The sequence below is a fragment of the Ptychodera flava genome, unplaced genomic scaffold (genome assembly GCF_041260155.1).
Source record: "Ptychodera flava strain L36383 unplaced genomic scaffold, AS_Pfla_20210202 Scaffold_33__1_contigs__length_2856901_pilon, whole genome shotgun sequence".
In the NCBI taxonomy this organism is placed as follows: Eukaryota; Metazoa; Hemichordata; class Enteropneusta; family Ptychoderidae; genus Ptychodera; species Ptychodera flava.
The window spans coordinates 2759308-2786093 of record NW_027248355.1 but is presented as its reverse complement, the minus strand read 5'-3'; the positions used below and the strand labels follow the sequence as shown (position 1 = coordinate 2786093).

The 26786-nt window shown below is 37.9% G+C and overlaps 1 protein-coding gene across 1 annotated transcript; it reads right to left on the bottom strand.

The window, feature by feature from the left end:
* Positions 1 to 5281: 5281 nt before the first annotated feature.
* LOC139127625 (probable acyl-CoA dehydrogenase 6) lies at positions 5282 to 25583 on the bottom strand. The gene is made up of 9 exons (XM_070693542.1): positions 25372 to 25583; positions 19296 to 19416; positions 18283 to 18412; positions 17181 to 17287; positions 16479 to 16646; positions 13954 to 14127; positions 12928 to 13089; positions 8276 to 8435; positions 5282 to 7558 (listed from the first exon to the last, which is right to left on the bottom strand). Exons 1-9 carry the CDS (start codon positions 25555 to 25557, stop codon positions 7462 to 7464), a joined length of 1305 nt encoding a protein of 434 aa, XP_070549643.1. The 5' UTR covers positions 25558 to 25583; the 3' UTR covers positions 5282 to 7461.
* Positions 25584 to 26786: the final 1203 nt, after the last annotated feature.

Here is a 26786-nt window from a genome sequence, read left to right as displayed (position 1 = left end):
ATGGACTTTATTTATCTATTTATTTATTTCTATCAATAAGCTTATATTTCTTTATTTGTGTATCATCGGTGTATGTATGTATGTATGTATGTATGTATGTATGTATGTATGTACGTACGTACATACCTGTATGTTTGGCGTCTTGTGACTTTTAAATTTTATTATCTTATCGAACAATTTTAAGCTTATTAGCCATTTCCTCTTTTGCTGAGACATTGCTAATTAATTATTTACAATCAAATAAACAATGCAAAGAAGAAAAGCCTATAACAAAAAAATAAAAAGTATATTTACACCGGTTTACCCTAGACATATTGGGAAAGACTTCCTTATGCTCAAATCTTCATCTTTGTACTCTTTCTGTAGGACGTTTAAACCTACCCTAACCCTAACTCCAAATCCCCTGTAGGGTGGTCTTGATATGCTTCAAAGAATTCGAACGTCTCAATATTAAGCAGAATTACCACCACAAACAATTTGTTAACGTTGAAGATCATGTCACAGTAGGAACTAGATGCTTCTACATATTCATTTGAATCTTTTCCATTTTAGAAATAATCATAATTAGGGCGTTATCAAGACAGAGTTACTGTACGAATTTTTGATGAATTGTTCTGTTGCAAACACTGTTGGCAAAAACTTCTTGAAAAAGTGGCAAAATAGCCTACAACGGACATTGCACTCTTATATAATACTACAGTTTCAACGTCATCTTGTGTGTCTGAAAAGGTTCTTGCGTTTCATTTACATATGACAACTATTACGTTATTACGTTAGGATGTGTGATATTTCACGTATGGGTGAGAGTTATAAACTTTATATTTAGTTATGTTGAAATTGACAGTGAATAAGATATGAAAATCAGTGTTTGAGTCAGTATTGTGACGGCTCTGGTGGTTTTAATTTCACAAAACTGTCAATTTATTTTTGAAAATTGCTCATTTCCTTGAAACTTCAAATCAAGAGATTGCAGAAAAGACCTATTGAAACTACTTGTTTTAAGTCTTCAAGATTTGTCGTTTTCCACGTTTTCGTTATTCAGAGAAAGATAACCATGGTTTTTGTGCACTGTCCTTTATTGTTATTATTTCGGTTGGCCAATTTCCCTTCTGCGAGTCCATGGTCAGCTGGCGTGGGGCTACATCATGTGGGGATTCAGTTTCTATTAGTCCTGTTTCGGCCCCCATTACTCCACAATGTGGTGAGTCTGACGCAGTTTTAACGGTGGCTTGGCTGTACCCTTTGACTGTTAGGTCTGCCCATTACCGGAAGGCTAACCCCTTCCAGTATATGAGCGACCATGAGTTCCTGCAAGTATTGCTCAGGTTGGGCCCTTCTTTGACGAACGTAGGTTTTGCTAGAATACTTAAGCTCACCTTCTGACTGCATCCTTTTGCCCTGGTCTATAACACCTGTCTCATCATCATCATCTTCATCATCATCGTCGTCGTCGTCATCATCATCATCATCATTTCCGTCAATCTTTGGTAATGGCTTGATATCAACCTTAGAGAGCCGTCATTATTTACGGCCGGGGGGATCGGAGGAATTACATCGGAAACTCTGAAGTCTCGAGTAACCCGCCCCCCCCCCCCACAACCCTGACGAATATGAGTACCCCCTCTCTTACACAGAAATTTTGACTGCTAGATTATCATCGGTACTGACGGTTGAAAAAAGATGAAACCAACAAAATGAAATTCAAAGTCACAATAAAATGTAGATATAAAAGCTCATGCTATAACCAGTATCCTGCTGCCATATAGTATTTTTTAATTTGGATCGGTATTATGACAAGGCTTTCACTGAGATATCTGACAAGGAAGAACTTGAAAGTACAGCGGGTAAAACACATGAGAGGCTGAGGGGGGAAGTATCAGAGGAGGTTCTACTCTCTCTTGTGTGAAAAATTTTGAAAAATTGATGTGAGGAATTGTGCAGCCTGGTGCAATATGTGAGGTGTTTTTTTTTAATTTGTAATTTCACTCAGTAAAACTGTGAGAACACGTATGCCAAGGGGGAAGCGCGCGAGAGGGCGTACCCCCTCTCTCGCATCGAAAATTTTGAGAAATTTATGTGTGAAATCGTGCAATCTGAAAAGGGGTTTCAATTCATTTTGCACCACAAGTTGAGTAACCCATTTCTTTCTCTCCACATTTTGAGCAGCTCCCCTTATACTTTTCAATATTTGAGTGACTCCGAGGCGGTAAATAATGACGGCTCCCTTATATCCTTCTCCTCTAAAATTCCTCTTGTTCTTCACCTTCATCTCTCTGAGATCATGGGGTAAGAAGAAAGTGTCGCCTTGCCTTCGAAGAAAGTACTCATGGACGAGGACAAGGACACAACTGACAAACATATTTTGGCGGAGGCTTCAATTTTCCCCGTGAGTGCCAACATCTGGCCTAGATGTCTCTGTTATAGGTCTAATGATGTCCTCCCATTCCGTTTGCGTCAGGGACGTGGATTTGCAAGCTGATTTATGGCATCGGATTACTGATGATCCAACATTTATGGATACTGTTCACCTACCCCCATTACCAGAATAAGGCACCATAAGACGTTCATTAGCACTAATTAAATGAAGCATCTCTTTCCTGTCAATGATTTGTTAATGTTGATATACTCAGAAGACTATAATACAATTAGAAAACTGTATTTCTTACATACAGAACTGTATTCCAGCTGGCGTCAGCTACAGCAGGTAGGTGAAATTAACTGAATGCTCTATGGCTTTTGCAAAAGTGCTGCTGTTTGTCTTCAGATGGTATTATGCTTCTGCCTTAGACACAATTTCTAGCGAAGAATAGAGTTGCATTGCAGGGGCATTGCAACATTCTCAGTAATTGCTAATAAACTAACTAGGTAATAGGACAAAGATTCCCTTCTCTATCCAGTCAGAGCTCTGAATTGGTATTTTCAACTCTGTAGGAACAGAAGAGAGGGATTAGAGGCATCTGTTCATCATTATCCATTCGTCACACATGTCACGATAGTTTCTCTTATTACTTCTGGATGAATTGTCAAAACCAGCATGGTCATCAATAACAAAGCTGACATCAGTCGTTGATTACAAATGGCCACCTACTCTTCTCTTTCCAATGAGTCTCTTAATTCCATAGCAATAACCGTTATTTGATTTGGGTGTGTGATGTCATGACTATGAAATGCAGATCCCTACAAAAGGGACGGTTTGTATGCGTAATTGTTACATGCATATGATGAGTGATAACATACCTGACTTTTGACTCACAACAGTAATTTAGTGGTTTTGCCGGATTACATGATTGTCACTTTTGGTCAATCTTGATGGAAGCTGCATGTTGGCAGGGTGCACTTTCCCATTAGACACCTGGTACCACCACTAATTAGTCGTTCAAGATAATTTATTACTTTGACCTGGTAAATTGTTTTTTCCTTGAAAGATGATGATCAAACCAGTTTTTTTTATGTCCAATTAACTTCACACACAAAAATGAAATTTTGGATTACAGAAAAACAAGGTATTGAAATCTTTACTGACTGCACAACTTTCAAAGTATATCTGTACATTTGAATCTTGATACTTGTCCCTGAGACACATTCTAACTAAGAAAACTCAACCTTTTTCGACCTTTCACTCTCGTGTAGATGCATGTATGTGCACACTCCACATGACAAACACTGAGCCTTTATCTGCTGAGTCTGGCTATGGAAGTAAACCTTTCCATCAGATGGTTGTCATTTGTCTAACCTGAGGGTAAAATGTCACTTGTGATTTCAGAAATGCTGCAAAAGTACTGTCACGCTAAGTATGACACTTCTGTCACGCAAAATGATACACATCATAATTCCTGGCTGACACTTCGAACAGTGGTCCAGTACACTTTACTGGATTACCATGACTTTGACACTTTAGATCAATCTTGATTGGTGAAGCAAAATAGCAGTGTATGTTCACCAATTTCCTCAATGAAGCTTTCGACCATTCTCTTACCAAATCAAAAATAAAATTGGGGGTCACTGTGCAAACTTTTGAACTAGAGAGACAAATTCTCCAGGATTTCCCGATATTTGAGATTCAAAATGGCCTCCATCCCTGTGTTAATTCTATGGGGAAAAATAAAATTTTCGATTTTCGAAAAACTAAGACTAAAACTTTTCTTACACCAAGAGCTTTAAAATGATCCCCATAAGTGGTAGATCAGAAAACAATTGTAAAAGTTTGAGAGTCAGAATTTCTGTCCCCTGGGTGTGTTCTACATTAAGCACCTTTTTGACACATGCTCTAAAAAGATTAGGCCAAAAAAAAAATGTTTCTGGTCAACGCGCGCGTCACTTGAACAACAGTGCGTCACCCTTTTTTTTCTGCTTGTGGCCGGCGGCCGTGGCTGACACCAAACCAAAATGGCTGAAGAGAAAGAGAAAATTCTTTGGGGGCATGATCAGTGACTGCATGAACAGTATATATGTGACTATATTGATAAAACTATAAAAGTGACCCTCCTCCCTCCCTTGAGGAAAAAATTAAAAAGAAAAAAAGAAAATGCGCGTCGCCACACCATTTTTTAAAGAAAGACCTGACCAGAAACATTTTTTGGGGGGCCTTAGGTAAAGCTACACAAAGCTTAAACTAACAGAGCTGAAGTCAAATATTTCGTTGTGTGTCAGTGCAGTAAGGTTGTAACTGCAAATTTCAGAATTTAACAGATGCGCCTAAAACGTCAATTTGGTACTACAGTAAAACCTGTCTAAACTGAACCGTTCAGGGAACTGAGAAAATTGTTCAGTTTGGAGAGCTGTTTGGTTTATAGAGGTCCTTTTAACATAGGGTTCTATTGGAGTGGGACTTGGAAAAGGGTTCAGTTTAGACAGGTTTCCAGTTTAGACAGAATTCGGTTTAGACAGGTTTCACTCTATTAAGCACCTTTTTGACACATGCCCTAAAAAGATTAGGTAAAGCTACACTGAGCTTAATCTAACAAATGATGTCAAATATTTCGTCATGTCAGTGCAGTAAGGTCTCAACTGCAAATTTTCAGACTTTAACAGGTGCACATAAAACATCAATTTGGTAATACTGACATCGACAAATGAATGCAAAAACATCTTCTAATAAATACTGAATAATGGTTCAACACAAACATTTTACGTCAATGAACTTAGGTCAATGTAGCAAATCATTTCAGATGGTTTTCAGAAAAAGTGACTTTTATCAAAATGTCAGTTACGAACTTGCACTGACACAACAAGCTATGAGAGATGAATTTGTTTAAGAAATTATTTCCTCATTGTCTGTAAGTAATGTGAACATTTCTTTTATTTGTTGGAACCATACAAAGGATTATGCTGGTAAATATACCAAAAACAAATAAAACAAACAACATTTTGTGAAAATCTAAACACATTTACACATTGAAAATCAATCTGTATTCCACTACAGGGGTTATCCACATTCAAAAAAATCTTCAAACTAAATTCATTTATTATATACATGCCCTGAAATGTTAATTCCCCCCCAACCCCGCAAATGAGTGCATATCAAAAAAGGAAGGAGCCTTAAACTCAAGCAACTTATGTCAGTTCTCTGATTTTAAAATCATTACACAGTGAGCAAGAAATATTTCAGCAATAATGTATCTCTCCTGGCCCATAACAAACAAAGGCAAACTTTGCATGACATAATTAATGTACGGAGCCATTATGGAGTGCAACATTTGCTTGAGTCCATTATGGACTTGTAGGGGTACATTATTGTTATTATTTTATAGTTTTAGCAATGCCAGTGAATTTGTGGAAGTAGAAAACATCTGGGGTTACAATGCTGGATAATCAGATACATTGTCAGTAATAATCTAGGGGTATGATGTCAAGAAATTCACTGGTATTAACAAAGATATAATACAATATACAACTGTAGTGTAGGAAACAAAGCTAAAATTAATACCAGCTAAAATGTTACCATAAAAATAAGTCACATTTGCTATATTATTTTTGCATTGTTCAGGCATAATTGAAGAAAAAAGTTCACATAATCTTTCGATCATATATACCCTGCTGTGATTGGTCAGTATTAAAGTATTCTTCATTTCACAATAGTCTTCTTTCTAAAAAAGTTACAGTTAATTTCAACGGGTAAGAACATCCCATTGCAAATCTGCAGCGGCCTTTGTGGGCGTTCACTTGTGACTGCAGATAAACATAAATTAAGTGAATATTTGTGTACAGTGATTTCGTCTGTAAATATTTAACAGTGTCATGTATATGAGCAGATAACAGATCTGTAATGGGTGATGTGAATCCTGTGATCAAATTCAATCCCTTTCAAAAGGGAAATTAATAATTTCATTTTCCAAATCTTGTGCACAATATCTGAGCAATGTTTACATAATGTACCCCCACTGTACATCAGTATAGTTTATTGATAGTGTGTCATCACCTGCAGATTTCAAAATTAGAAAATACTTACACACTGCATGAATGAATACTAATATGTTACATTTAAGCATCATCAGATAAACCAGTGAGCTCACTGAAGATTCTCGTCTGTGCTTGGCCGGACGAAAGCCCCGCAGAGCAGTCTGGGTAACCAAGACTATAACAATTCTTAATTATCACTTTTATTTGGATCCACCAACTCTATTGGAAACAATTGGGAACTCAAAAAGCACAGTGGTGAAAAGGTAGGTAACTCTCACATCAGATTTTGCCCTCTCAAGAAGAAATGAGAAATTAAAGTTTGTGAGAATATCACCTGAGATTCTATCCGAAAATTTGTCAATTGAGAAATACAGATGAACATACACTGTAATCCTTCCAAGATATTACCAACCAGTACACAGGTAGATATTACCAACCAGTACACAGGTACAACTAAGTTTCCAAAGACAACAGCTTTGTATCAAAATTTGGTAGTGAAGTGGTTGGAAAAACCACCCTAATTTCATACACGAAACTGCAACGATTGAAAACAGGTATAATACCTGCAGTTGCAGTTTTGTGTATGACATCAGGGTGGATATTATAGATGAATTTGGAGTTGAGAGAATTTGAAAATACAGAAATCATATATGCATTCAGTGTAATGCTGTGTTACAGATAAATTCTCCTTACAAGCTATACCAGTATACAGAAGAATCTACTATTAGCATAACTGTGTATTCTTTTACCAGTAAATGAGCATGTAAATTTTAAATTATGTCCCATTTTCTTATGTACCCCTGAAAAGAATTGTCAAAGTGTTCATTGGGAGTAAACCTTACAACAGGGGTAAATATCAGATAGTATTGTCCAACAGGTCGATAAGATTGTTATGGAAGTACAATATCCAACAGCGTTGCCCTTACATTGTTGAATGGTTTTCTGGATGATAATACTGACATTCAATGTAAGTTCCATTGGGATAGATCAGTTGCTATTTTATGAAACATGTTGTAAGAATGGTCAAAGGTCAGGATGGGGTCAATATCACAAGGTTACAGGTCACTTTTTCAACTTGGGTGGCATTGGTAGGGTCCCCATGTACTTGGCGATGATTGACAGCATGACTTCATCGGCTCCACCTCCAATTGACAGTAATCTGAAAGAATGGACACACAGCTACGATAGTCAGGGCAATATACACATTCGTGGTCTCCATCCCCACTCCATAAGGTCATGCCTCAGGGAGATATTACATTCCAAATTCTTACTGTTCACCGATGAGTTGTGATAAATTAAAGTCCTCACATTCTTATTTGTGTGATATCTGAATGTCTTAAAGGTATACAGTCACTTGTAATCTAAATATGTCCATATATGGTCAAAGGGGTGTCCTTGGTATTCAAATGCCCATGTGAGGGCGCTATTTTTAAAAAGAAAGCAGCCACCCTCTTAAAATCTCTGATTGGTTAGATTTTCTCTTTCCATGGTAACTGTGGCAAAATTGGAACAAGTGACAGTATACCTTTAATGTTAACAGATTAACAGCGTCCATTTTTAATTTCAAGTGTCAGGAAATATCAATCAAATTTGTATCTCTAGTACCAGATTCTGTACTGTGACCCCTGATTTTCTATTCTTGATTTCAGAAGGGAACGGATTAAAGTTTCCTTAAGGAAATATGAGCACAACTTTAAGTCTGATAGTTTTGTGGTGCATGCTACCTTCACCTGTTCACCCCCAATTCCTTGTAAACAGGTCCAAACTCACTATTGATAACAATGGGTTTTGGCCGAACCATGGTGGTGAAAGGGTTAATTCACTTTACAAGAGCAGAAATGGACAGTGATTGGAAGGTAGTTGACTGAGAACTCACCTGAAGTCCCTGTAGAATCTGCTGACCAACACATCAGATGTGAATCCCATACCGCCCCAGTACTGCAGGCAGGCATCCGTTGCCTCTCTGACAAGACGTCCTGCCTTCAATTTGATCATGGATGCAAACTTGGTTATGTCTTTACCTTGTATGTACATTGCTGCAATATAATGTAATATAGAAGATTAATTTCTGTTATCTATTCATATCTCCAATTGTCAAGGATGACAGGGTTACAAATATCTGGTGGTCTATTCTTGGGAAGTTCTAAGAATAATTGTACTGTGCATGATGGGAAATACTGGGCATGTATTTAAATTCTTGTGAGCAGCCACTCTGATTCCACTTTTTGTACTAGAAAACTTATTCAGACTCAAATTTCTACAATTCTTTTCCAATGTACCACTTGTTGGGGTTCATTTTAAAGCTCTTGGTGTAGGAAAAATTTTCACCAGCTTAGTTTGTCATAAATTGAAAATTGTACTTTTCCTTATAGGGTTAACACAGGGATAGTACCCAATTTGAATTTCAAATACTGGTAAATCTAGGGTAATTTGTTTTGCTAGTACCAAAATTTGCACGGTGACCCCTGATTTTTATTCTTGACTTTGAAAGTCTGACAATGGTTGAAATATTTCTAGAAGAAATTTCTGGAAGAAATATTTCTGGAAGAAAGTTTGAGCAAAAGCTTAAGTCTTTCACTTTTGAGGCCTTTACTACCGTGATTATAATAGCATATACAAGTACAGTACTTTTATCTAGTTACAGAACGTTACCAGTCAGAGTAATTTGAAAATGAACCCTATAACACAGTACATGCTATATTACAGTGGTTTGCTTTGAAGCATTGGCATTACGCCAAGTAGATATATTGTCTAAATTGAGGTGTTGCCAACACTGTCAGGTGTAATTATCAGCTGAGCAGTAATTCCAGTCAGACCACAGAGAAATCAACTCTGCCAAAGTTGAAACATTGTCTTGCGGCAGGTCAGATGTAGTCAAAACAACTACACCTGAAAGCAAGTGATAAGACTTGGACAGTGCTCAGACATATGTGGTGGTGTTGTTAAGGTAGTGACTCAGTTTGGTTGACACATATTTTCAATCAAAAGTTTCACATAGAAAACAGGGGTCTCACACCCAACATGTGGTACATTTTCTAATAGGTCTATATTTGAAGAAGGTAAAAATTTGTTTAGTTGTCAAAACATGCATTGGTATGTTTGTTTAAGTCAAAAACATGTGATTTTGAATTTTTTCACTTAAAAGAGTATAAGTAAGAATTGGCAGCACCCCTAAGTGATCTGTTAACGGCACTAGACAGCTGGATATACAGGGGGAAAAACCGTGTTTTGGATTTTTGAAATTCGCTTTTGTTTCTGCACAGTGAGCCTTCGAAGTGTGAACTGTCGGATTTTCGCATAAATTATCGGCTTTTGTTCACGTTTGTCAAGTTATCGTCACTTCAGGGGGGTTTATCAAAAATCTAAGACACGGTTTTTCAGGTCTATTCATGAAGTGTTAGCATGCGAAAAATCGGGGAAATCCGCCCACGCGTCGCCGACTTACACTCATTTGAAGGTGCGCATACATAGCAAAAATCGGAACTGAGAAAATCGACGATTTGTGTAAACGTCCCATTTTTCACACAAAATCGCCGAAAAAAGTCGGATTTTTGTGCGTTTCAAAAAAATTATTCGATCTGGGTCTAGGTTAAATATTGGGCATCAGGTTAGAGAATTTCTGACAAGTCCTAAACATTAGTTCGCCTAAAAATGATGAAAATTGTGCGTAGAAACGTGAGGCTGGTCAGCGTAAGCGGTGGGTACTATTTACACGATAAACACTAGAGAGATAATTCAGGGCATAATCTGTTTGTCAAATACGTATCTAGCTTATAATTATATTAACTGTACACTGTTTGGTAACGGTTAGAGTCTGGTTACAAGACGAAGAAAGTTTAAAAAAATCATACAGCCGGAATGGTTTACAGGTCTGCGTTCTGCCGACGACGCGCGCTCGCTCTCTCGCTAGCGCTCGACTTCCGGTCTCACAGCCCGTAATTTATGCACGTACCAAGTGTGAATGGTTGCCCAGTTCATTTTAGTGCCGATTTTTGTGCCTATAGTACAAGACGTCACTTGCTTGCTTGCTTGCTTTCGGAGATGAGACGACCAACTCTCGATGCTCTAAAAAATTCTGTAGTTGAGAAGTTCAAGGAATGCGGGAAAGTCGCACTTGTTTTTGTGGTTTTCACATGTGATCTGCTGCAGTCCTTTTGCTCACCATAAAAATGACCGGGTTTTCGTGCGCTATTTCGCTTTCCACTGTGACATGTACTATTATGGCCTCGGTATGAAACCAAAATCAACTTCAGTTACACGTAAAAGCGATTCTTCATGACTTAAAATAAACGACTGAGGCGATACTCGACAGATTCACTCATTGTAAAATTGAAACGGCGACATATCGCGACACCCAGCGACACTCTCTTGACCACAGATAGAAATTGACAGGCAACGATCGTGAAGCGACGTTTCGCGTACGTTGCTGTGCTTTAGACCGACATAACAGTGTCGGGTTGACAAATTGGACAAACCATGCTTCCTACATCCATGGACAAACTAAGTCCAAGACAGTCCAAGATATGGGCTGCTGTTATAGAACCATATTTTCCAGTGAAGATTACATAGATTCTCTTTGGACGGCAGTGTAATCTATAGCCCGGCGTACGATGCTATGTGTTCCGCTACAGCTAATCGCCTCGCTCACCACAACCCTGCAAAGACCCGTACGTAGGGTCGGTGACTTCAAATCCATTTTGGGACTTGACGTAAAAAGCCAAATTACTGTCGAAATTCAGCGTTCTTGGGCCCAAGTCGTATCCCTGCCTACCTCAGCTACTCGATCGCTTCCAAAAATGCCAGTCTTTTATTCACTTTTCGTAAATAACCGTCGATGTCGGCAACTCTCTCGCTAGCCCTGTGTACGATGCTGTGTGTTAGCTGTAGCGGCAAACACACAACATCGCGTCCATCAGCTTTCCATTTTGCTTCTTCGGCCCCCGTTTGCGTTTTCTACACTGCTTATACTGCCATATCTATACTGCCGGCAGTCATCAGCCATGTTGGATAGCGTCTCTTATGAAGATGTGCGCGCATGCGCAACATGGTGCGTAAAAATTTACATAATCTCCTCAAGGTATAACGATAACGCTGACAGTAATCCGGACCGTTAAAACAAAAAGAAAATAATAACTCGCGCAGTGGTTAGAAGGCCGTGTTTTCACTAAAATTTAAGACATTTTCCAGTACAATGTTATCTCACAGTTTTCTCTAATAAAAAGATCATATTTCAGGGGTTCAGAATATGAAATAATCACAAAATCGCTAAAATTTACAAAGGAACCCGAGTCACTACCTTAAGACTACGTCTTCTGGTGCTTGACAATGTTTCAACTTTTGCAGAGTTGATTTTTTACGATCAACTCATGTTATTGCTAAGCTGTTAAAGAGGCACTCCCACTTGGTAACATTTTTAAAACACATTTTTTAATGCCAACGGTCGATATTTGACGTGGCGACTGCGCGCGGATCGCGAGATATCGATAAAAACATGTCATTTCCCGAGCGTATTTTTCACATCCCGAAGTTTTACGATTGTTTCTGATTATGACCCGAAATCCCCCGAAGGTTTGTTGTTGTGCTGATTGACGATATTCTAGGGAGTCCATAATAAGTTCCAACGACGCAATTTTACTCCCACTGCGAACTTATATTCAGCATTATGCCTTCACTTCAGATAAGTTTTTTTAAACTTCTCCTTAGTTTTTGTCGTTTTCATTATTCTCAGTCAGTTCTACTATATTTTTAACCAATACCACATAGATATCAGTTTTTACGTGTAAAATATTAGCCATCTCTGATGACAAACATTTTGTTGTCTGCAACACAGTTATGCATGGTTCGATACATAGTGGCCGTCGCGAGGTGTGTGTACATGCCTTGCAGCGGCCGCTATGTATCAACCGCACGTATCTGTGATAGTCACCCATGCGAATTCTGGTGTAATCAGCAACCTTTGTTTTCTGTTTTTTCTCCTAGTCAGTAAGACCCGGCTTTCCCCACAGGGCATGACTGATCACCGACGCGAGTGGTACTGTGGCGTACAGCAGCGTTAGCGTAGACTCATACTCCATAGCTTAGTTGACAATGGCCCCAGTGCCGAACGTTTGATGTTCGGAAGCTGAATTTAGGTGGGCCACCGGAATTCAAACTTTTACTTTTTTGAGGACATGTTTTTATCGATATCTCGTGATCCGCGCGCAGTCGCCACGTCAAATATCGACCGTTGGCATTAAAAAATTGCGTGTAAAAAATGTTACCAAGTGGGAGTGCCACTTTAATTACACCAGACAGTGTTGGCAAAACCTCGATTTAGACAATATGTCTAGTTTGTTTAATACCAATGCTTCAAAGCAAACCACTGTACTGACCCTATTAGGCTGGACACCCTTTCCACACAGACTATAACAAATCTCATTTGGACATAGAAATACTTCTAACAGACTCCATAGACTAACAAACTTGAAGAGGAACAAACAGCTCAGCCAATCATGGCCAGTGTGTGTAGGTTCTAATAGACAGACTGACCTGCAGCTCTGTAGACCATTGATCTCAGTAACTCCACCTCCGTCTCCAGTTCAGCCAGTCTGAAGTGGACAGATTGATTCCACAGAATAGGTCGACCAAATGCTTTCCTCTCCTTGGTGTAGGCTATTGTATCATTGATCATGTTCTGTAGGGGAACCAGTACTAAAGAAAGTAGAATTATATGTCAAAAAATGTATGGGTAAAAAGGAGACAAATATTGTAACACTAGACATACTGATAGCAGTCATCAATTAGACACAAAGACAGGGAAGGCAATTGCCGCATCTAGTACCTGTATGTACTGGACTGTGTGAGGTATGAAGAGTTTACTCAATAGTCATGTAATTCAAGTTATGAAACTTTCAAAACAAAATGGCTACAGGGTAGCCATACTGGATTGCAACGCAAAACAAAATGCTTAGCAAGTGAATGTTATAGTATAGCGCCCTGATGCCAGGTTTAAATGAGAATTCACACTTGTCCGAGCCGTGGATATGGAAATGAAAATAATTTACCAGACTTGGCTACCAGGAAGTCACAGTAGTTTGTATTGTGAAAAATTGTATTTGGAGTAATTTTTCCTTGAAGCATGGAAGAGTCTAAATCGTTCCATTATTTTATTTTAACCCTTTGAGCACCAAAGTCTGATTCTGTTCCTTTTATAAAATTAACCAAAGTCAATTTTTCTCAGATTTTTGCCAAAATTTTGAGAAAAAACTGCAGCCAATGAAATGTCATGTCCATTTGGTCTTACATTATCAGAAAAATTACAGAAAAATTCATAAAAATTGGTAAAATTTGCATTAAAATTTTGGCAGGCAAATACAGCATTCAAAGGGTTAATTATAGCACCATGCTTGTACTGGTATTGCCACACTGTCTTTTAAATAATAATGTCAAACAGCCAGAAGGTGACTTTACTCGAATGTTAGAAACCTGTAAATGATAAACACACCAATCTTGTTAACCACATCTTCCTCAACTCCTCACACAGACAAATATTACAATGAAGATCTTGTTCATTACCTCCGATACCAGCCCACATTCTTTCAACCTGGAACTGTATCATCTGGTATGTGAATCCCTTGCCTTCCTCACCAATCAGGTAGGTCTCTGGAACTCTCACGTCTTCAAAGTACAGCTCTGCTGTGTCTGACGAGTACATGCCTATCTTCTTGATATTCCTGGCTCTTATGACACCTATTGGTAAAACAGTACATCATGAACTCTACCCAGGGTTCTCCACGAGGAGATTTGAAGGGACGCGCCACCTCCCTGTTTTGTGAGCAATGTATTTGTATCTTGATAATACTATAGAATAAATTTTCACAACTGACATCACTTTTTTGAACGTCCATGACAAAAGAAGTTTACATGTTAGACAGGTAGTATGATGAGACCAGTTTAATTTCTAGCACCTACAAATACAGGCTTTCAATTCATTCACTAATGAATTTGTCACATGATAGATAATTTGCAAAACTACTCTTGATAATAAATGGTAACTTTGAAATATTTTAGAAATAAATGGCATTGAATGAGCCTTTGACAAGTGATGGCAGAGTGCTACAATCAGTGAATAACATCACCATGTACCACTTTTACCGACTTGGCAGTTGTTGGATGATAAAAACAGAGTCAAATTGTCATATTTGATGTAATCATTAATATTTGATGAATTTTATATCATTTTTGTTCTGCTGGTAAAGTTCTGTTGACACACCTCTTTGCCAACTTTTAACCCTTTGAGCGCCAAAGTCAATTTTGCAACCTTCATAAAATATAGTCAAGTCAGTTTTTCTGATTCAGATTTCTGCCAAAATTTTGATAAGAAACTGTAGCCAATGAAAAGTGATATCCATTTGGTCCCAAATTATCACAAAATTTACAGGTTTGCACTAAATTTTGGAGGGAAAACTTACAGCACTCATTGGGTTAACACGGCTTGTTTCTTAAAACTTGTTGCAACTTCATTTTTTGAAAATGATATACCATGTGGAGCATACCGTTTTGTGCTGGTATCATTTCTTAAACATAGGGCCAAAGTCCCTGAAGCTACTATAGACATGGATACAAATTAAGTATTTCCTGACTGTATGGTATTATCTCACTAAGGTCATCCTAGGACATGTAAACAAATATTAAAGCTGTCTGACCAGCGGTTTTGAAAAACAAGCGACTCAACAGTTGACAGAGCTCTGCTGTGTTATGTAGAGAATAACCTTTTGTGACACATGTATTGATGAAGAAGGTGAATATCTTTGATAGCTCATTTCAGGATGGCCTGACCAAAAATGGAAAAAAAAATCTGTAAAAAACATCATCAGACTATATTAGTCTATAATAGCAAATAAACGAGAGTTAATTACATTCTAATTAAAGTAAACAAGACTTGCTTAAATCAAGATTTACGTCATAAAAAACAGCACATCTGTCAGGTTATAAAGAATCTTGAGCTGGTTATCTTTTAATATCAGCATTTTTATCCTATTAACCAAGCACATTTAACTTTCAAATTAACATTGTAAGTAAGTTCTGTTGAATAAGTTGAGACTGTACGTACTCAGAGAAAGCACACTGAAGAGACAAATGTTTGAAACTTAAGAAGTTCAAGGTCATCAAAAGCATTATAAGGAATCATGTTACACTTTCATTGCACTGTTTACACAGATTGCATAATTGCTATAAATAGCACATGAGGAATCTTACAGCCCAGCTTTACCATAAAAACCCTATCACTTTGACCACTCTTTTAATTGACCACTCTATTTTTTCCTCAACTTTCTCTATCTCTATTTATTTGACCACCCTATCATGACAAACTATTATAAGCAATTTCTTTTAGATAACATAAATGGTGGTTCAGAATATATCAAAGTTGGGATTCAGGAAAGTTGCCTTTACGTGTTTTAATCCTCAATTCACTATGAACTGTCAAAAAAAGTTGAACTTTCTGATAATTCCACACTAAAATTATTTTGGCTTTGATGATTTCCTAATTAATTCAATTATTTAAAATCATATTAATTATTTTTTCTGGGTGAATTGATAGGGTTTATACAGTACAAGAATTACATACAATGTAAGTCAAACTTTGACCAAAAATGACAAAAAATTCCTTAAAAATACACATTTGCATATTTCATCACAATTTGAACAAATCTAAGTTGGGTTATCCCTAGGGACCTGTATACCAAATAACAAAGCTGTCTGACCAGCGGTTATGAAGAAGAAGATTTTTTACCAAAAACACCTTTTTTGGCATTAATTTGCCTATTTCAACAATATCAAAAATTAAAAAAAATAGTTTCTCAAAATCATATTTTTCATCTACACAACAAATATCAAATCAGTAAGTACTGCGGTTCTCAAGATATTTGAGTGGACGGACGCCTCACAAACGGACATACATACATACATACATACATACATACAGACTGACGACGGACGCCGGACGGATACCCATCCCAATAGCTTCTATAGACTATAGTCTATAGTAGCTAAAAAAGAGATGTTTACGGTAGTTACATATACATGGTGTATTCTATTACCTTTTGTATCCATGGGAACACAGAACAGTGATTTACTCAAATGAGGAGGGCCGTCATTGGTGTTTGCGAGTAAACAAATCCAATCAGCTTGCATGCCATTGGTTATCCACAATTTGCTACCATTGATGATGTAATCGCCACCTTTCTTGACTGCTTTTGTTTTTATACCTGCAAAGAAAGTTAAGATACATGTGAGAAAAAAAGAACTATAATTTTTGTCATCTGGTGTCTGAAGAATAACACAGTACCATCCATTTATGCAATAGGAATACTTTAGATAGATATCATTGATACTGCGAACACAAACTAAAATTTGTAACTTCAAAAATTCAAGTCTATCACAATTTATTTTATGAAGAGGGTAGATATTGCATTCTAGTAGAGTCTCACTGTTTTATGTCGTGCCTACAGGTATGTGATCCATGGAGTGATCTTATTGGGCAAAAGTAGTCACATGATATGCTAATACATGCTGCAGTGTCATTGACAGGAAATCTCATTGGTCTGATAGTCACATGACATATTCAGCTTTGCTTTCAGCTTTGCTATCCAACAACTGAGTTACTTTACAACAGAGTTAACGTTCTCATTCAGAAAAGAGATTTCTCAGAACACAGTTTCTGGAGCATTGATGAAATTTTGAAAGAGAGAAATAAAAAATCACAATTTGATATTCTGGTAAGAATGGTGCGGCATACTTACTGGCAACATCAGACCCACTGCCAGCCTCACTGACACCAAGACATGATACAACGTCTCCCTTGATGCTTGGCTCCAAGAAATTGCGTTTCAGCATATCAGAACCAAACCTGTTTAAGGACATGAAGAATGGTGTAACCCCTTAACCACAATGGTTTGGTCCAAACTCTTTTCTATCAATGGTGACTAAGAACCTGTTTTGAGGGAAAATATTGTGAAAATGTTAAAAATAAAGTTTCTGAATTTGCATATTGGAGTAACATTTGAGTTGAATTCTCACAGAAATATTTACTTGTTACGTATGCATGGCTCTTTAAGTGTTATGATTGAATTACAGTATGCTTCTCAAAAGTGAATGACTTCAACTTTTGCTATAACTTTTGTATGGAATCTTTCGTCCAATTTCTGCAAAAATCAAGAATTAAAAACAGGGGTCACTGTGCTAGTACCTTAACAGTTAACTGAGATTTGAATTCAAAATAGCTACCATCACTATGTTAACCCTTTGAACCCGGCTCGGACAGAAATGTCCGATGACGTCATAGAGTACCAGGGGGTCAGGGTGCAAAGGGTTAAAGGGCAGTCTTAAGTCCCTGGCTGTTGCATAAGTGTCTGCTGACATTGACTGTTTCAGTGATTTTGGCTTTCGTTCTCCTTTGAAAGTTGTGCACAGTTTAGTCATTTGTTCAGAGACACAGTTGATAAACAACCGTGGTTGTGAAAGGATTAAGGCAGGTCAGAGCAAATCCATTCTAAAACTGATAGGAACAATATTTTTACACTGTATCAAAATTAAATCAGTGGTCCTGCAACTTCGGCTAGTGGTCCTGCAACTTTGTCTGGTTGTCCAGCAAATTTGTCTGGTGGTCCCACAATTTTGTCTTGTGGTCCTGCTTTCATTTGAAATCAGTTTCATTATTTTTCTCATTACCGGTTGGTGTGGCAGAACACAAGCAAAATAATCAATATGATTTGCTCTTCCCTGCATCACCCCTGATTCATCCTACATACATATCAAAATTTCAATTGCATTCAGGCAGACTTTTGACCAGTATTTCATTTTTTCTCAAGAGATAAAATTCCAGGCCATGGTTCCACTACTTACGAGGTCAGGGCGGGTGTTGACATATCTGTGTGGACACCGATGGCCATTGGGATACCACCACATTTTATGTTTCCAAGCTCTTCAGCAAATGCTACGGTATAGGAGTAGTCCAAACCCAAGCCACCATACTCTGAAATGGAAGACAAAGAAGACACTGATCCTTTCTGAATTCATAACTGTCAGATGACTTGTACTTAGAATACCTTATATCTGTTAAATCCCCACCCCCACCTGGCACCCCTTATATCCGTTAACCCTCACTACCACCCACCACGCAAACATCTTCATTTTAAAACCGGCTATTCATCAAAAATGATAAAAACCTACTACCCTTTTGCTGCTAAGTTCATAAGTTCATAGGTGGTTAGCCCTTTGAGTGCTGTAAATTTTTTTCAAACAAAATTTTAATGCAACATTTTACCAATTTTTTGTGATTTTTCTGTAATTTTTTTGATAATTTGAGACCAAATAGACATGTTTTATTGGCAACAGTTTTTTATCAAAATTTTGGAAAAATCTGAAAAAAAAATTGATGAGAGTGTATTTTATAAAGGTGACAAAAATTGACTTTGGTACTCAAGGAGTAACCTTTGAGCGCTGTAATTTCTCCCGCCAAAATTTTAGTGCAAAATTTTATCGATTTTTATGAATTTTTTTAAAAATTTTGGACCAAATAGACATCACATTTCATTTGCTACAGAATTTTCTCAAAATTTGGGCAAAAATCTTAGAAAAATTTGACTGGGGTTTATTTTATAAAGGGGACAAAACTAGACTTTGGCGCTCAAAGGGTTAAAACTAGTGAAGCACAACATATCCCACGTGGTACACTGTATCAAATATTGAATATTTGAAGACCCTGAAAATATAGATGCTATAAACATGATTTTTTTAACATGCTAAAGCTAAACATAACTTTGAATGCTGGAAAAAAGAGTGACAGTGATAGTTGGTATGTCCTACAGAAATTACATAGCCTACATAAAAAAAAACCAGCCTACAAAATGTCTTACCTTTTGGTTTACTGACACCCAGAAATCCAGCATCTCCAAGTTTCTTGAAAACTTCATGTGCAGGAAACTGATGGTTGGCCTCCCATTCATCAACGTACGGGTTTATCTCCTTCTCTATTAACTGAAAATGAGGAAGAACAGAGGAGACATTCTCGGTAATTAAACTAGTGTATCCCTCTTACTACCAGGCTCCATAGACAAACCACAGAAATAAATACCGGTACCACTTGGGAGAAAGAGGATTAAGATACTGTACATTTTCATTAGAATGACCCTTCTCCTGCCAAGTTCACATTTCACCATCAGGTCAAGTTGGTTAAATCTAGCGAAGCACAACATGCCCCATATGGTGCATTTTAACAAAAAATGAATGCTTGAAGGCCAATGAAAACATACATACTGTAAACACGATATTTACTGACTAAAGTTGATATAACATACCAAACCAAGTGGTGAAAACATGTATGCTTTGCTCAATACTACTTTTTACTAACTTGGCAGATGGAGAAGTGATATGGTCTAGCAGGAAAAGTCAATCCATTTCCTGAAGGAGAATCTGAAAGCATACTATCCTGCCTGCATTATTTTAACAGAATTGATCAAATGATAAAATTTTTCAACTTCCGAAATCGTACTCAAGTTTCTTCACAGACAACAATCTTTTGACAACTGGCCTCCACTACTGTGTGAAGGTTCATGATACATTTATGTCGTAGCAATCACACCATGTTTTTTTTGTTTGTTTTTGCTTTTTTTTATAACGTTACACTCCATCCATACAGAATATCTACACAATTGCTTCAGTACAGCCAGAATGACCGGTCCATTCTTGATCCAAGAATTTACAACACATGAACTCACTATGGCTCCACTGTATCTCATGAATATCGCATTGATTTCAGTATTTTTATACTGGTTTTTGAAGAGATTTATTAACAACAAATTCTTATCAAGAGTGGTTATTTCATAAATGACCAAAGATGGTGTGATCATTTTCAGTACTGGTACTCATGTATGTATAGTATGTCACTGATATCATATGCTTGTGGATCAACAACTAGACAATTTAGTTCAAAGTCCGAAGTGCAGCCACACATGACCACGTCAAAAAAGTACAACACACTTGTTTTTGCTAAGGGCAGTAAGCAGGTAAATGTTACCTGGGTTACATGTACGCAGTCATTTTACACAATTCCCCAATGCAATCAGATTAAGGGACAGTAGAAATGTTATCCTGGTTACATATCATTTATAAATGTTCCCAAATTTTAGCATAAACACTGCATTTAAGTATACCTTCCAAAGTAAACACCCGGCAGCTGTCTGTATTATGATGTACCTGTATCTGGTTCACTTTGGCCTCATGGTACAGTCTATTATCGATGCCACTCGCCAAATTTAATTAGTTGCAAGAAGGATACAATACCCATAGGCACCATTTAAAATTCTTTGCTTGGCAGTTCAACAGAGAAAAGTTAGCTTTTTGTGATTTATAATGCCCAACTGTTTGGAATTCTGTGGGCCATTAACCTGGTATTTGTCGATGTTAGACCATGGAGGTACAAACGAGATCTCCAGTGTCAGGGAAAGACACTTATTTTTTTATCCACTTTGCCCTTCGGGCAAGTGGGGGGTTCAGTTCACTTGCCCGAATTGGAAAACCACTTGCCCAGTATAATTACGTGTTTGAAAAAAGCTAAAACATTGGTTTTTCATTTCACGCACTTTATTTTGAAAATTATGTTATCATGAGAAAATGTCAGACATTCTCATAGGGTTCTCTTCACACTTCTAAGAGTGCTGGATTGCTCATTTATATTCCATTATTACTAAAGCCCCATCCTGTATCTTTTAGCATTCTTTATGTGGTTTTACTTCTGAACTAAAACAAGTTTTTTGGAATTTGTTCTTTGAGGGTTTGGAATACAAGTATTGTTAACTGCCCAGTGAGACTGCATGTGCAATTTTGAACAAGAAAAATAATAAATATGTGCCCAAACGTAAAATGGCACCCCATGCAAATATAGCAAAATCAGTGTACACCGTGCATATATGCATTTGAATATTCACGGAAACAACAGAGTAGTCCAATGTAATGCATAGTGTTGAATGTTTTCAACTGGGACATGCGTTGTTTTCTTTTAGTATGGAGGGAAATCATAATAATGGTTAAAATGTAAATTTACTTGTCCAATTTTACACTAAAGAATGTTATGTAAAGCAGTAAAAGACTATATCCTGTAAATGGGTAGAATTTGAAGAAAACCAGAGAAAATAGGAAACCTTTTTAAGTCAACAAATTTCAAGATTTACAGCCAGTGGGGCTTTCATATTCATAGAAAAAATTCTAACAGTTCATATGTTTGTATGTTTACTTTCTTGGGCTTAATGTACAAATAATAACAGCCATTTCAATTGTACCTTCAAGGTCTTTTTGCTTTTAAAAGTTTTAACTTATCTATACAGAAAGAAAAAATCTGTAGCTATAAAGGAATGTTTTGAAGCTTCTGAAAAATAATGTACTTCTTTGTCATGTTTTTACTGCGCTTATATCATACACCAGCCCTATAAAGTTTGGATTGCCATTGCACTATACCAGTATCCTATGTTTTTCTAATAACCTAGGTGGTCTTTTAATGCTCATGCGCAGACTAAATAGAATTAAAACCAACAACCTAAGGCGTCGTGTTTTCAATGTGTCTTGAAAGCTGAATCTCTCGATGTCAAACTCGCTTCAATTGCTTCTTGACAGTCATTTTAGAATGGGAAAATTCACAAACAGAGAGGTTGGTCGCCACAGACAAGTAACTTTTGGCTTATTGACCTGAAAATTAAGTCAGTGTTTGTTGAAAATTCAAAGACTTGACCCATTGAAACCAAATATTGCTCATGACTTCATTGCATGCGGTCTTGCCACTGACTTTGCCACTCACTGTCCCTCAACAAGTTAACATTGAAGAGTACGTTTTAGTAAAAGTCCAATTTTATGTGGTGATTTTTAACCACTGGACTTTATTTTTAAATTATTATAAATGTTCATACAAAGCACAAAAAGCGCTGTGTGTTTCTTTTTTTACCGTATCGACATATTGTGAGACACCGTAACTTCACAGTCAATGCAATGAACTTTGGTGAACGTACGTTCCAACCAGCTGAACAGCTTTTTCATATGCAAAATCAGCGTACGGTATTTACCGGTACCGGTGTATTGTTTGAACTGGATTTTATTGACAGCGATTATATGATTCTTTTCGTCAACTCTTCATGCAATTTTATGAAAAATCTTATGGAAATGTTCACAATGACATAACATGATTATTTTTTGTTGTTTAAGTCAATGTTCCCTCACCAGAAAATCGCTCTCGTTATTTCGATTTCTAGGTATTATTTTTTGCACTTGTCCCGTCGGCAAGTGGCATCGGAGGTTCACTTGTCCGAACGCGACTTTCACTTGCCCCGGGCAATCGGACAACCCTTAGTGTCTTTCCTGAGTGTATGTCCATGGTTAGACAACAGAGACCAAGTAATGGTATGTCCATAGATACTGTACATGTATATATACTAAGCCCTTTAGTTCAAATGAGAATCTACCACAGTACTATCCTTACAGTGTGGCGTACTTCTTCAGTTTCCCGACTGAGAGAATGTCCCATCATGACCTTCATGGTCCTAGACATTTCACAGGTTGGAAATATCAATGTTGGAATTCCTTGACAAGAATCTGATCTAAAAATTACGCATAGATCTAATCAATCAACAGCTGCAAAAACACACAGTTTATGCATTGAAGTTTATGTGCTACCTCCATGCTTCACGTAAAAGACAAGCTACCAAGTCTTGTTTCCACAGAAGATATCAAAACATTTGGAAACATCAACTATAAACTTATTCAGAACAGTGGTTACAGCTATTTACATTCTAGTGTGATAAATTTGAAAATGCTGGTACTGTTTTCAAAACAAAATGCACACATTTTTACAAAAGTGAGCAGAACTATTTTGTTTTGTGTAGCCTCTTCGTCAGGGGTGAAAAAAACTGATAGGCGTAACTGTTCTCCCGATCCGGAGATTTCTCCTGTTTGGGAGACTCTCTCCTTTCGGTCTGTCTGTCTGAAGGACCTTGACGAAATACTCTCTCTACTCTGAATTTATCCGCAACTTCGGTGCAGTGTTCGCCCTAGCGCTCGCCAAATTCGCTAACGCGAAATGGAATTTCATTTGGCGATTTTATTTTGCACCTAGTTCGTCACTTTGGCGAAGCCCTATTTTGGTCTTTCCAGCAGCTTCGATCGTGATTGTAACGTAGGCTTCTCCACAACAGCCATTTTGTTTGAGTGTTTAGATCGTGCTCAATCTCACGAGATTTAACCAATTTGCGGGAATTTGTCGTCATGGCTGTAAATTTAAATAAATGTAGCACACATGGTGTTGCAGTCACTGTTCAAGATGTCGGGGAAATTAACGGACAGCAGCATCGAAATCGAAAGATATATCGTCATATTTTGGCGGTTGTAGTCGTGGTTCAGATGTTGTTAAAGACGACAGCCAGACTCAGCAAATCAAGAAAAAAAGGCCGACTCGAAGATAGTGGATCAGCGGAGAGCATCGGAAGAGCATGAAGGCTAAGTGGTTCAAACAATTTCCATGGCTGAGACACATGTGACGTTCTTCTGAAATGCCAAATGTACATCGATAATAAATTCCACAACGTGTTTACTGATTTGGTTAAACATGAACGATCTCGCGATCACAGGTATGTACTGCCCAACTTTTCCGAAATTTGATTACTGATCGGTTCATTGTACTGGGGAGACTGTGGTCGTGCAATGTTGTTTTGGCATATTTTGACTGTGGCGATGGTGACTTACGAAGTCAGTACGGTGAATTTCAAAGGAGCTCAGAAAGTTTTAAGGTTGATTTATTTTCGCTAAAATGTGCGGAAAACTAAATCACTAATTCCGTTCTGTCCTTGGTATCTTTCTACAGGGCAGCTATGGAACGACCACAGCAGAAGCTGAACTTGAGGCGAGCAACCAAAGTGAAAGATATTATTATAGCTCACATGAGAACCGTCTATACGATGGCCAAGGAACAGATGGCAAACAGATGACAGACCAGAATAACTGCTTTTATTGCATATCATACAGTGTTATGTAATGAGCTGGTAAAAACTTTTGTACCATAGGAGAACTGTTGTACCGGTAATAAACAAAAAAGATCCAGAAATTTAATCTGTGTTGTATTTATTGTAAGTAGAAGTAAATGTTCATAGCAACAAATTTATTTTTTAGCAGGATATTTGCGAAAAAAAAAATGGCTAATCAGTTTATAATTTGGCTAATTGAATTCAGGTGACATTAGCCAAAATGGCTAATGCTTTTTAAATCCTACCATTAACACTGCGGTGTTGCCATCTGTCTCCGGGTAGCTAGGCCTCAGGTCCTGCTGTTATTCAGAAAAGGAGGTCACCTACAGTACTGTATGTCTGCTCAGAAGTAGGCCAGGTCGGAATACAAAGTACAATGTTCAATAAAGTGTATCAGCCAACACAACGCTGACGTCACACAACAGGGACTTTGGCTCCGATTTACCGGAACCATGGAGGTAGTCTTTCTTTCTACCTCCATGCCAATACGGATTTGCAGTTTTTTGCTATATATCATGTCATCTTGACAACTTGATGACAAAATATGCATGAATATTTACTTTCAACCAGATGCACGCTTTTCACTTCCTTTATTGACACTCAGTGAGTGTCAATAAAGGAAGTGAAAAGCGTGCATCTGGTCTCACAATATGCAACCCCGGGCCACAACCACAACACTACAACAGAATTCTGGCAACTGCCGCGGAATGCCGGTAGATAGAGCCTGCGTTCCCTGCACTGCAAAAGCTGCAGCCAAGCGACGCACCTAAAAGTTCACACCAAAGTTACTTGTGATTATATCCACACGATGACGTTGCTGTTAACCTACAATATATTTCTAGGTGAAGGGACCTTGGCCGTGTACCTAGTTACCTAACCACAAGTCGTCCGCAGTCGCCATCACTGATGCACAAGTTCAAAGTTGACCCACCTTGTTCAATGCACCTCGAAGTTGAACGTGGCTTTCGTCGAACAGACCTTCATCTGTTATGTCATTTTGAGTTTCCCCAGCCAGCGACGTAGACGGCTGGGTCGACTGGTTCCTAGTTGCAGTTGCTGCCCGCCATGGAAAATTTCGGCAGCCGGGGAGGAGTCTCGTGATACGGACAGCCGCCATATTCAGATGTTGTTTGACTTTGATGTTAAAGTAGAGGCTCATGGGTAAAACCACCAATGCGTGTGCGCTGCTAGCGGCCGCTGAAGAGATTCATTCGTTTTGTCAAGGCATTTTTTGGGGGGCGAACGGGAACGTTCTTACCTGATTATCATAGCTGCTTGACAGCATTTAAAGTTGACTTAGGAATATACCGTAACTTTTTCTAATGCATAACACAGTGGCCATCGTGGCTAAACATTTACCGGCATATAAAGGTCCATCGTTGTTAGGGCCCCAATTATTTAAGTTTTATTTTATTTGTATTTGTATATCATCGTATATTTTGATGAAAACATCTGAATCACAAACTGTGCACTACTGATAGGAGACGTGGTCTAAAAGTAAATTTAATCATTTAATTCGGGGAATACAAGCTTTGCACATCAATGTGGAAAGCGCCCTCTAACACACGTATCACGGAAACGGTTGTTTCTGTTTACACACGTAAAAATGCGTCGGGGCGAGTCTTTGCAATGCACCAGAAAAGTTTAAAAAGCAATTTCGCCGACTATCACCCATGTTTTATATGAAGACATGCTCACTTGAAGACATCACACCCCAAATAAAAAAGAATGTCCGTCGGCATACATTACAGATCTAACGACTCAAAACAGCCCTGATTGGGAATATTTTCAAACATTGATTCGTATGAAGGTGAGAAAAAGGTTCAAGGTAACCAGCTATGCCTGAGGAAACATTTACCCTCTACTCATGCCAATGCACATACAGCAATTCTGTTTGAGCTCACCGATCGTACCTTGTTGGTATATATGCATTTTACAAAACTAGCTCGAACATTAACGATACATATTATCAACCAATCAATCGATAAGTGAACAAACCAATCTATAAATGAATCCCAAACAATATCGACCCTCTTTTTAATTCTACTTCTTCGGAAAATTAGTTTTTTTAATTTTAACGAGTCTCTCAAATGTTCAACCAACTACTGAATGAGAATTTATGCAAATGGAGCCATCAAAAGTATATTGTCCTCGTTTATGCACTGATACTTTTTCAAGGCATCGAAAGCTTCGAAACGGTCAGGAACACATAGACAACACATTAGCTAGACGAAAAGACCTAGTGTAAACGCAACTGTGACAGGCGTCGTCAAGCCATTTTTGGGCGAACGGGGAGTTGACTCAGGAATATGCCCAAACTGCGAGTGTGAAGTAAAACTTACTGGC